Consider the following 13,186-nt stretch of genomic DNA (forward strand, 5'->3'; position numbering starts at 1 on the left):
AAAGAGCGTGGTTGAGAGAGCAGAAGAGGGTGTTTTGAAGTGGTTTGGGCACATGGAGAGGATGAGTGAGGAAAGATTGACCAAGAGGATATATGTGTCGGAGGTGGAGGGAACAAGGAGAAGAGAGAGACTAAATTGGAGGTGGAAAGATGGAGTGAAAAAGATTTTGTGTGATCGGGGCCTGAACATGCAGGAGGGTGAAAGGAGGGCAAGGAATAGAGTGAATTGGAGCGATGTGGTATACCGGGGTTGACGTGCTGTCAGTGGATTGAATCAAGGCATGTGAAGCGTCTGGGGTAAGCCATGGAAAGCTGTGTAGGTATGTATATTTGTGTGTGTGGACGTATGTATATACATGTGTATGGGGGGGGTTGGGCCATTTCTTTCGTCTGTTTCCTTGCGCTACCTCGCAAACGCGGGAGACAGCGACAAAGTATAATAATATATATATATATATATATATATATATATATATATATATATATATATATATATATATATATATATATATATATCCCTAGGGATGGGGGAGAAAGAATACTTTCTTAGCATTCCCCACATGTCGTAGAAGGCGACTAAAAGGGACGAGAGCGGGGGCTAGAAACCCTCCCCTTCTTGTATTGTAATTTTCTAAATGGGGAAACAGAAGGAGTCACGCGGAGAATGCTCATCCTCCTCGAAGGCTCAGATTGGGGTGTCTAAATGAGTGTGGATGTAACCAAGATGAGAAAAAAGGAGAAATAGGTAGTATGTTTGAGGAAAGGAACCTGGATGTCTTGGCTCTGAGTGAAACAGAGCTCAGGGGTAAAGGGAAAGAGTGGTTTGGGAATGTCTTGGGAGTAAAGTCAGGGGTTGGTGAGAGGACAAGGGCAAAGGAAGGAGTAGCACAAATCCTGAAGCAGGAGTTGTGAGAGTAAGTGAAAGAATGTAAAAAGGAAACTCTACATTGATATTGGTAAAACTGAAAGTGGATGGAGAGAGATGGGTGATTGTTGGTGCCTATATGCCTGGTCATGTGAAGAAAGATCATGAGAGGAAGGTGTTTTGGGAGCAGCTGAGTGAGGGTGTTAACAGCTTTGATGCACGAAACCGGGTTATAGTGATGGGTGATTTGAATGGAAAGGTGAGTAATGTGGCAGTTGAGGGTATAATTGGTGTACATGGGGTGTTCAGTGTTGTAAATGGAAAAGGTGAAGAGCTTGTAGATTTGTGTGCTGAAAAAGGATTGCTGATCGGAAATACCTGGTTTAAAAAGAGAGATATGCATAAGTAAATGTATGTAAGTAGGAGAGATGGCCAGAGAGCATTATTAGATTATGTGTTAATTGACAGGCGCATCAAAGAGAGGGTTTTGGATGTTAATGTGCTGAGAGGAGCAACTGGAGGGATGTCTGATCATTATCTTGAGGAGGCGAAGGTGTAGATATGTAGAAGTTTTCAGAAAAGAAGAGAATGGTGAGAATAAGTGAGCTTGGAAAGGAGACTTGTGTGAGGAAGTACCAGGAGAGATTGAGAGCAGAATGAAAAAAGGTGAAAGCAAATGACGTAAGGGGAGTGAGGGAGGAATGGGATGCATTTAGGGAAGCACTGATGGCTTGTGCAAAAGATGCCTGTGGCATGAGAAAGGTGGGAGGTGGGCAGATTAGAAAGGATAGTGAGTGGTGGGATGAAGTAAGATTGTTAGTGAAAGAGAAGAGAGAGGCATTTGGACGATTTTTGTAGGGAAATAGTGCAAATGACTGGGAGATGTTTAAAAGAGAGAGGCAAGAGGTGAAAAAGAGGGCAAATGAGAGTATCATTACATTTTAGGGAGAATAAAAAGATGTTTTGGAAGGAGGTAAATAAAGTGCATAAGACAAGAGAACAAATGGGAACATCGGTGAAGGGGACTAATGGGGAGGTAATGACAAGGAGTGGTGAAGTAAGAGGAAGATGGAGTGAGTATTTTGAAGGTTTGTTGAAAGTGTTTGACGATAGAGTGGCAGATATAGGGTGTTTTGGTCGAGGTGGTGTGCGAAGTGAGAGGGTCAGGATTTTGTTTTGGTAAACAGATTAGAGGTAGTGAAAGCTTTGTGGAAGATGAAAGCCGGCAAGGCGGCAGGTTTGGATGGTATTGCTGTGGAATCTATTAAAAAAGGGGGTGACTATTGTTGACTGGTTGGTGAGGATATTCAGTGTATGTATGGTTCATGGTGAAGTGCCTGAGGATTGGCGGGATGCATGCATAGTGCCATTGTACAGAAGCAAAGTGGATAAAGGTGAGTGTTCAAATTACAGAGGTATAAGTTTGTTAAGTATTCCTGGGAAATTATATGGGAGGGTATTGATTGAGAGGGTGAAGGCATGCACAGAGCATCAGACTGGGGAGCAGTGTGGATTTCTTAAGACCTTCCGCAAATCATCTCTATCAGCCCTATCATATGCCCTCTCCAGATCCATAAATGCTATATACAAATCCATTTGTTTTTCTAAGTATTTCTCACTACATTCTTCAAAGCAAACACCTGATCCAGACATCCTCCACCAATTCTGAAACCACACTGCTCTTCCTCAATCTGATGTTATGTACATGCCTTCACCCTCTCAATCAATACCCTCCCATATTATTTCCCAGGAATACTCAACAAAATTATGCCTCTGTAGTTTGAACAATCACTTTTATTCCATTTGCCTTTGTACAATGGCACTATGCACACCATCCCAACCAAAACATCCTACCTCTGCCACTCTATCATCAAACAGATTCAACAAACCATCAAAATACTCAATTCATCTCCTCATGCCATCACTACCTGCTATTATTTCCCCTCTTCACCGTTGTTCCCATTTGTTCTCGTCTTAAGCATGTTATTCACCTCCTCCCAAAACATCTTTTTAGTCACCCCAGCTCTCATTTGCCCTCTTTTTGGACCCTTGCACCTTCCTCTTGACCTTCTGCCACTTTCTTTTGTATGTCTCCCAGACATTTGCACTCCTTCCTTGAAAGTATTGTCCAAACACCTTTCTTTTTCTTTCACTAACAAATTTACTTCTTCATCCCACCACTCACTACCCTTTCTAATCTGCCCCTCTCCCACATTTCTCATTGCTACATGCATGTTTTGCACATGCTATCACTGCTTCCCTAAGTACATCTCATTCCTCTCCCACTCCCCTCATGTCATTTGCTCCCACCTTTTGCCCTTCTACACTCAATCTCTTTTGGTACTTCCTCACACAAGTCTCCTTTCTAAGCTTACTTACTCTCACCACTCTCTTCTCCCCAACATTTTCTCTTCGTTTTTGAAAACCTCTACAAATCTTCACATTTGCCTCCACAAGATAATGATCAGACATCCCTCTAGCTGTCCCTCCTAGCACATTAACATGGGTAATAGATAATGTGCAGAGGAGGGTGGATGTGTTTGATATGAAATGTGGTAATATGAGATGTGGTAAGTAAAAGTGTGTGGTTTGGCCACAGGGATAGATGAGTGAGTAGAGGTTGACAAAAGAGCATACATGTGTTAGAAGTACTGGGGTCAAGGAGAACGGAAAATCCAAGTTAGAAATGGAAGGATGGAGTGACAAAAGTGTTGAGTACTCTGGCCCTGAACATGCAGGAGGGTGAAAGGTGTGCATGGGATACATTGAAGTGGAACTATGTGGTATACATGGGTTGACGTGATGTGAATGATCCAAACTAGGGTATGTGAAGTGTCTGAAAGGAACCATGGAAAGGTCTATAGGGTTGCAGTTTCGGTGTACTAAACATGACAGCTAGAGAATGGATATGAGTGAATGTGGCCTTTCTTGCTTTGTTACTGGTGATACCTCACTGATGCAGGAAATGGCCATCAATTACGAAAGAAAAAAATATACGATATCAGATTTGAGTAAGAAACTGAACAAGCTGGTGTCTGCATTTGGGAGTGTGTGAAAAGAGAAAGTTGAAAGTAAATGTGAATAAAAGCATGGTTAATAGATTTGGTAGTGAAAAGAGACGTTATCCCAAGTGTGAGTTTGAATGGAAAGAAATTGAGAGGAAAGGGAGTGCTTTAGATACCAAGGAGTGCATATGGCAGTGAGTGGAAGCATGTGTGGTTGTTTGATGGTAAATCAAATGTTTTGAGAACAATATGTTGTGTAGGGAGGCCTGATCAAAGAAGAAATGATGGTGAGAGAGAGAGGCGTAGTAAGGGTAGTATGTCTGTGAGAATTAAAGGTGTGCTAAAATGGTTTGGAGATACAAAGAGGATGACCCAAAGGATATACACATCACAAGTGGAAGAGAGAGAGGAAAAAATCAAAACATGGAGGAGGTTGAAGGATGGAGTTAAAGATGGTTTGAAGACATGGAGACTGAACATGTAGGAGTGTACGAGGTGAGCAAGGGACAATGAATTGTATCAATATAATTTACAAGGCATAAAATACTGTCAATGGGCTGAACCACAGCATATGAAGTGGTCAAAGGGAAACCACAGAAAGGTATACCGGGCCTGACTGTGGATATGGGACTCTGGTTTTGTTGCATTATACCTGACAGCTAGATAATGGATGTGGATGAATGAGGCTACTTCATCTGTTCCTGGTGCTACCTTTCTGACATGGGAAATGATAGGTATTTGCGAAAAAAAATCATAATAATACGTGCATACATACATATTTGACAAATGCAGGTAATCATACTGCATTATTTCGATATATAAGATTCATCAGGCATTTTTCTGGGATAAGTAATATTAAACAAAAGTAATCATTAGGAACATAAGATAGGAGCCTCTGCAAACACTGCGCTAGACTTGCCCTCTACCAGTGGTCAGTTAAGGGTGAGGCACTAAAGGATAAGAAGTGGCACCGGAGTTCTTTAGTTATGGAGACTTGATTGCCGTGGCCACCCCTTTGAGAGAGTTCCAATAGGAACAGGCGATGGGAAGGAATAAAGGCAGACAGTATGAATTATGTACATGTGTATATATGTATATGTCTGTGTGTGTATATATATGTATACGTTGAGATGTATAGGTATGTATATTTGCGTGTGTGGACGTGTATGTATATACATGTGTATGTGGGTGGGTTGGGTCATTCTTTCATCTGTTTCCTTGTGCTACCTCGCTAATGCGGGAGACAGCGACAAAGCAAATAATAAGAGTTGCTCCCCTATTTTTCTGGGAAATATTGGAAACAGTATAATCAATGGAGATACATAAATTTCTTGGCAAAATTTTTAATTTCATCTCTTCCACCCCTATCAATTCACATTACAGAGTTGGAATGGAAAAGAAAACAAAGCAAACAGTTGAGAACTATCTCATCTTAAGACAAATCACTCCAAATGGGCTGAATAACTAAGGTTAACAGTTTAAAGTTTATTCAATTAAATCAATGATAAAACATCTTAGATAATGACAATGCTCACTTCTTATACTAAAATTTGTCATGGAGTAGTAAAAGATCACCAAGGTTTATCTTTTTGGAAAATCATAAAACAGATATACTAATCACTCATTTCTCACATCTACTGGAAGGTCAAATTGTGGACTTTTTAAAGGCAAGTGAGACAATTTTCAGAACCTTTTATTTTATTGTTACCTTACATATAGAATATCATCACTGTTATTTCTAAAGAATCATGATTTTATAGTCTGCATTAAAATATGATTACCTAAAACTTCCTAAAAAAAATATCACAGGAATATCCATTTTTAGAACCATTTTCTTCTCTTGAAAATATACACCTTCAGACAACTTCATATCATACTTTAAACAAATCAAGTGAATGAATACTGCTAATCAACACAAATTTATATGTTCAAACACTTCTTTTTACTATAATTTACAACTTTGTTTTTCTTACATGTGAAGGTTGGAAGATAAAAATTTTGAGGGTTTGTGAATGTTTGATGGATTAGTTGGTTGATAAAAGGGTGTGAGAGTGGATATCTTTGTAAGATTATATTTGTAACTGATTTACGTGTCTGTTTGTGTAATTACTTATACAGTATAGGGCAAGAATTCTTCACTTTAAGATCCCCATTTCTTAAACTTTACCATCAAGTAGCTTATTTAATGCTTATACTGCCTACATTTATACCTTCATAAGTGTTCACTCCAAACAATCACCACCTGTAAATGAAACCAGTACTTCTTCACATCTTGTCAAACAAGCTCCATGTCCAAGCTTCTTGATATGACTTTCCTTAAAACTGTGCTGTCTTTCATTCAGATAATCTCTCCTCCATAGAATGTAATTCACTGGCTTTCTAATTACCTTTTCCAAAACCTTGTAGATCACAATGGTCAGTGAGACCTGTCTGCAGTTCATTGTCTGTTCATGGTCTCCACTCCCTTGGCACTTTGCCTCTCTCAAGCAACATCATGAATGGTATTTCAAATGGTATATCTTGTGTAGCTGCAAATATCTTCAGCACACAGCAAAATCTCATCAGAAAAATGAGCCTTATATAGTCAAGACATTTCAGTATTTCATCAATGGTTTTTCTTCATATCTCAGCTGTTCCTAAAATCTCCTTTCTACTCCAACTAACTGGTGAGATTACCTGTTTCTAATTCACAATTTGTACTGTATAGGGAAAGTTACCAGGCTCCTTCTGCAAGAGGTTAAACCATACGGGGAAGTCACCTTTGGCAAGGTCATATCAATGGGAGTGCAGTCTCATCAAAGAACCTCTCACTTTAAAGTCTACATTTCCCTGCTACTGTAAGTAATGCAGCTTTGAGCACAGGAGCCTTTAGAGAGGTCCTGGGTAACACCAAGAATATGTCACAGAGATTGGTTGTGTTAATTAAATTAATAAATTAATAAATAAAACTGCATGGGGATGGAGTTTCACACTCATGGGTCCCTAAATCTTCAAAATTCTCTACTATCATACAACTTTCTAAATCTATGTACATTGTCTGAATCAACCTTGTCTTCAGCCAACCTATTCCATTCATCCACCACTTGTATGCTATAAAAGTACTTCTTTAAATTTTTCTTAGCAAGTTTCTTGCTCAATATCATGTTTTGTTTTCTTGCTGCTCTGGCCTTACATCTCTTGAAGACTTGTTCACTGTCAATGCCATCAATCTGTTTTAAAAACTTACAGGTCATGATCAGATCACCTCATTCTTTTTTCTTCCATGGAGGGCAAATAGTATCTAGCCTTTACCTGTAACTCAGCTCTTAATTTTGATATTATTTTTGTTATCTTCCTCTGAACCTTGTCCAAAAGCTCTTGGTGATTTTTTAAGTGCACTGACCAAACTTGTGGAACATATTCTAATTTTAATCTTTTGTAGGATATGAACTCTAGTCAACATTTTAGGGATGATGCTGACTCACACATCCTTTTCACACACAGAATCCTAAAGCTCATTTCCTGCTAGAAAAAAATCTTATTGAGGCCTTCTTCCACTCTGTCCTATCTCCGTTACTTTACATTTATTCAGACACAAGTTCAAAAAAATGTATAATACCAACTTTGGGGTATGTTTAGGTTCCCTTGTAAGTTGATGCAAGCATATTCAGGTGAGAGTCCATACCTTCAAAAAGAGTAATGGTCCCAGTACACATCTCTGTGGGACTCCATTGATTGGTCACCTTAACCAGTTTTGAGAAGGCTCCTTGCACATTCATTCTCTGTCCCCTTCCACTGAGATAATCTTATATTCACTGAAAAAGCTCCCTTTTTTCCTGTCAGGTGATCCAGTTGCTTAATCAGCCTCATATGCAGCACAGTGTCAGAGACTTCCTGGCAGTCAATACATATAATTCAACTAGCCTTATCTTATGACTAAGACAAAGCTCACTCTTTCAAGGAAATCTAAGATGGTTGTTACCATGACTTCCTTTCTCTAAAGCCATGCTGTCTCTCACTTAGGTAATTTCTCCACAGGAGCAAGTCATCTATTTACTTTTTATCTAACTTTTCCAGTGCCTTACACACCTCACTCGTAAGTGAGACTGGTCCATAGTTCAGTGCCAGTTCCCCATCTTAAATTAAAGACAGGTATGATGTTTGCTTTGAAGAATGTATGTGAGAAATACTTAGAAAAGCAAATGGATTTGTATGTAGCATTTATGGATCTGGAGAAGGCATATGATAGAGTTGATAGAGATGCTCTGTGGAAGGTATTAAGAATATATGGTGTGGGAGGCAAGTTGTTAGAAGCAGTGAAAAGTTTTTATCGAGGATGTAAGGCATGTGTACGTGTAGGAAGAGAGGAAAGTGATTGGTTCTCAGTGAATGTAGGTTTGCGGCAGGGGTGTGTGATGTCTCCATGGTTGTTTAATTTGTTTATGGATGGGGTTGTTAGGGAGGTAAATGCAAGAGTCCTGGAAAGAGGGGCAAGTATGAAGTCTGTTGGGGATGAGAGAGCTTGGGAAGTGAGTCAGTTGTTGTTCGCTGATGATACAGCGCTGGTGGCTGATTCATGTGAGAAACTGCAGAAGCTGGTGACTGAGTTTGGTAAAGTGTGTGGAAGAAGAAAGTTAAGAGTAAATGTGAATAAGAGCAAGGTTATTAGGTACAGTAGGGTTGAGGGTCAAGTCAATTGGGAGGTGAGTTTGAATGGAGAAAAACTGGAGGAAGTGAAGTGTTTTAGATATCTGGGAGTGGATCTGTCAGCGGATGGAACCATGGAAGCGGAAGTGGATCATAGGGTGGGGGAGGGGGCGAAAATTTTGGGAGCCTTGAAAAATGTGTGGAAGTCGAGAACATTATCTCGGAAAGCAAAAATGGGTATGTTTGAAGGAATAGTGGTTCCAACAATGTTGTATGGTTGCGAGGCGTGGGCTATGGATAGAGTTGTGCGCAGGAGGATGGATGTGCTGGAAATGAGATGTTTGAGGACAATGTGTGGTGTGAGGTGGTTTGATCGAGTAAGTAACGTAAGGGTAAGAGAGATGTGTGGAAATAAAAAGAGCGTGGTTGAGAGAGCAGAAGAGGGTGTTTTGAAATGGTTTGGGCACATGGAGAGAATGAGTGAGGAAAGATTGACCAAGAGGTTATATGTGTCGGAGGTGGAGGGAACGAGGAGAAGAGGGAGACCAAATTGGAGGTGGAAAGATGGAGTGAAAAAGATTTTGTGTGATCGGGGCCTGAACATGCAGGAGGGTGAAAGGAGGGCAAGGAATAGAGTGAATTGGAGCGATGTGGTATACAGGGGTTGACGTGCTGTCAGTGGATTGAATCAAGGCATGTGAAGCGTCTGGGGTAAACCATGGAAAGCTGTGTAGGTATGTATATTTGCGTGTGTGGACGTGTGTATGTACGTGTGTATGGGGGTTGGGCCATTTCTTTCGTCTGTTTCCTCGCGCTACCTCGCAAACGCGGGAGACAGCGACAAAGTATAAAAAAAAAAAAAAAAAAAAAAAAAAAAAATGATGTTTGCCCTTTCTTCATTTCCCTTGTATGGGTCAACCTTTTATCATCCTGTTAATGTCTTTTCTAGATATCTCAGCATCTCAGTGGATTTGGGGTTATAGTTTCTTCCACTGTGAAAACACTTTTGAACTTGTGATTATGTTAATCACATATCCTTACATCATCCTTAACAATGCTTTCCTCTAAATCCCTTACCCCAATTAGCTGCTTTTTAACTCCTGTTTGGATTTTCTCCTGCTTTGTCCATAATATTCTTTTTAAAGTTTCTTTGCTCCCTCCTTCTTATCCTGTTGTAATAATTTCTTGCTCTCTTATACATTGTAAATGTTGGCTGGCTGGAGTGTCATTCATATCTTTACCACAACGTGAAACTCCTTTGTTTTTCATTATATTTTATCAAACCTTTCTCTCCACTTTCTTACCATTCCATCTGTATTCAAAACTAGAGATACTCATGCTATGCCACTATATTTCACTGAACCTCTCACACACAGGCCTAGTTCCTGGTTCATGAACTTCAATTCCCAATTTACATTGTCCACAAAAAAAAGCCTTGTCCACCCCTAAAACTTTCAAAGACAATGTCATACACACATTTTAGTACTTTGTTATCTCTCCTTTGGCCTTAATTACCATCTGCAGATATCTGGGCAAGGAACTGGCACAATTCCTGAGGCAATCTAGGTCCATGTTTTTGGGCCATAGGATCTTGATCTCCTGAATGAGGTAAGGCACTGACGAGGTGTTGTTGGAAGCAAGATTGATTTACTTTCATCTGGCACAAGCAGTTCTTGATTGAGTAAAGGTCTGGAGAATTTCCAGCCCAATCCAGTTGTTGAAAATATTATTCTAAGATAACCAGTCCATTAACTTTCTAGCCTTATGGCAGGGGGCACTATCCAGCATAATCACACCCATAAACCTCGTAAAAAGGAAGCAAATGGTCCTCTATCACCTATTGTACTGCTCTCCATTAATTACATTGTTTTCAGATAAATACAACCCACCCCTACCAAGTGCAATACCAGAGCAACCCAAGATTATCACACTTTCTGGACATTTCACGGTCTTCATTGTGAAACATATCATACCGACCAGCACCCTTTAGCTGCCTTTCCCTACCCAGCCTTGTTTGCAGACATTTGAAGGAACTTTCATCGGAAAACATCACCTTACTCCACTGTTACTCCTCCACTCCTATTCATTTGCAAATGCAAGTTGTTCGCATTTCATTTTCTTTGTGGGCAGGAATTTGGTAGGTGACTTGTGGAAGAAAATGTGAAGGTCCTTTTGCATGCGATGTTGACTGGTTCTTTGAGAGATGTTTCCTAGTTTTCGAAGGCTGTTCTTGAGTTTGGCAACTGATATGTGGGGTTGCTTCAATACTTCTCATTTCAGGATGTTATCTGTAGATCTAGGAGTGTTCCTTGGGCAACCAGGGATAGGTTTTGGTGGGATAATTTTGTCAGGGAGGTCACAGGTACTGGCAAGCAGCTGCCTGATTGTGCAATATGAGTGCCCATTGCACTAAAACTCTAAGGTGTACCCACAATTTCTTGTTTCTAGGCAAGAAGCCAAGCTTTCTCCTCCTTGGAAAGGTGAGAGCCACCCATCTTCAAGCAAAAATGTAAGAAATACAGCATGCAGAAACAAAATTCCCATAAGAAAGTGACAGCTAAGAGGGGTAAAGAAAGAATATTGTTCCCTAAAGGTAGCCTAAAGCACAATATGAAAGGTTGTTGGTGCTCACACTGTTAGAAACGCTAGACACAGCGACAAAGTGTACGATGATTTCACCCTGAAAGCATCAACTGCTTGCACTCACAATAAAGCTCAGATCCTAAGTTCCTCTTTCGTTTCATGACACCTTTCATGACCCTTGAGTTGACTTCTGTTTCCAGATGATTCCAAGTCAAACAACCATAGATGATCATCCCTTTATGTCTTGATTATAACCACCAATTCTTCTTCTTTCCTTATCACTGAGACTGCATCTTGTAATTCTACTGCCTTTTGTAACCCTTTACTGAGTATTTCTTCTTTCTTTCCCCTTTCCTCTTTATTTGGTATGTGTTCTTTCTTCTGGCCAATATTAAAGAGATTTACATCTTGTGAACTCCTGGTTAGCTTATCTTTCTACCCTAGGTGCTACTCAGCTTGCAGCAAAGTCCCAAGTCTGAACCATGTATGTATATGTATGTGTGTAATTACCTATTTGTCCTGTGTGGGGAGGGAGTTATACACTCATGGGGACCCATCTCTTGAACACTGTCAAATACCAGACAACTTTTTAAAACTCTACACGTTTCTGCATTAACCATGTCTTCAGTCATTATATTCCAGTCATCCATCACTTGTACTATGAAAGTACTTCTTTGCATCATCAATTTGTTTTAAAAACTTAGAAAGGTTGCCATCAGATCACTCCTTACTCTTCTCTCTTCCTAGGAGGGGATATTCAAAGTCTCTAGCCTTTCCCCCTAACCCAGCTTTAATATTTCTGGTACCATCTTTGTAGCCTTCCCCTGGCTAAGCTCTGTCTGCTCTTTATGCTTCTTTATGTTCAGTAAGCAAACTTGTGAAGTATATTCTAGTTTTGGCATTTGTAGGAAATGAATAGATTGCTAAATATTTCCTTATCCATATACTTGAAAGTTATCCTGGTATCTAAAGAAGACAGTTTGTCTCTAATTAATCTCAATGTGGGACTCTGGTAACAGGGATGATGTCGATATGCAAATCTTCACACACACAGAAACTTGAAGCTTATTTCCTGTGCATGTAGGTGTGAAACATAAATTTCAACAAATTGTTATAAGCAAAAAAAAAAAAAACTTAAGATATATAGTTCATCTGCAGAGATGTCCTGGCTTTAACTTCACGAACGCCAAGATGAGAAATTACTTCCACTGCAAAGAGAAGAAAATATGAGAGTTAATTTTGTAACAGTGATCATTACAAAACAAACAACTATGGAAACTGAAATATATATACTTCAGAATTATAAGTTTATGCAGATTCTGAGCTGCTACAACATTAGCTGCTTCAAGCAATAAAAAAGCAACAATGGTACATGAAATTATTGGAAATGATATATAAAATGCATTCCAATAAGCTTCATATTACCAATTAATGTGACTTGTTTTGTTAAATTTGTAAAGTATTTTGTTAAATTTGTAAAGTGCAAGAATCTGATGATTATTCACCATTTTTTGGCAGGCATGAGATATCTAAAAACTTGAAACTATTCACATTAGCTTACATATTTTAGTTTCCTTTAAGAGATATCTAGAAAATTCAAACTATTCATAAAATATCAGATATTTTGACTTTTAAAAAATCCATTAGTCCATTGATACAGACAAAATTGTTTCAAATATCCACAGCATGTTCCATGATAATGCAATTGCAGGTGTCACTTGCTTGGGTAGGTATCCTTCCCATTAGGAGACTATATGTCAACACAGTATGACCCATCCTCAGTTGAGAAAGAATTGCCTTAAATGGTAATTCCTTGTGAAGGAGGAATGCCATACTTCATTACATTTACATCTAACATAATAATGTATTCTGATCATAAATCACTGTGAGGTATACCTCTAGATATAGCTGCATTAGTCTCATTATCTTCTATTTCATTACCACTAATACCAACACATCCAGAAGACCAAAAAATCCTTCACTCTTATGCTCTGAGTGGGTTCTTGCAATTAAGTCTTGGACTTTTTCAACTATGGGATGCACCAGAGAACAGTTTGATATAGCTTGAAGTGCACTTTGGGAATTGGAGTATATTGTAAAGTACCTGT

General features: G+C 39.4%; 1 protein-coding gene across 1 annotated transcript in view; it reads right to left on the reverse strand.

Moving 5' to 3' along the window:
* Positions 1 to 11,435: 11,435 nt before the first annotated feature.
* Positions 11,436 to 13,186, reverse strand: part of Nup214 (nuclear pore complex protein Nup214) — a 380,758-nt gene continuing 379,007 nt past the window's right edge. Inside the window, exon 20 of the mRNA XM_071662750.1 lies at positions 11,436 to 12,286. Coding sequence (XP_071518851.1) covers positions 12,256 to 12,286 — 31 coding nt within the window. The 3' untranslated portion in view covers positions 11,436 to 12,255. The remainder of the gene's footprint in view (positions 12,287 to 13,186) is intronic.

Source organism: Panulirus ornatus, chromosome 6 (assembly GCF_036320965.1).
Source record: "Panulirus ornatus isolate Po-2019 chromosome 6, ASM3632096v1, whole genome shotgun sequence".
NCBI lineage: Eukaryota > Metazoa > Arthropoda > Malacostraca > Decapoda > Palinuridae > Panulirus > Panulirus ornatus.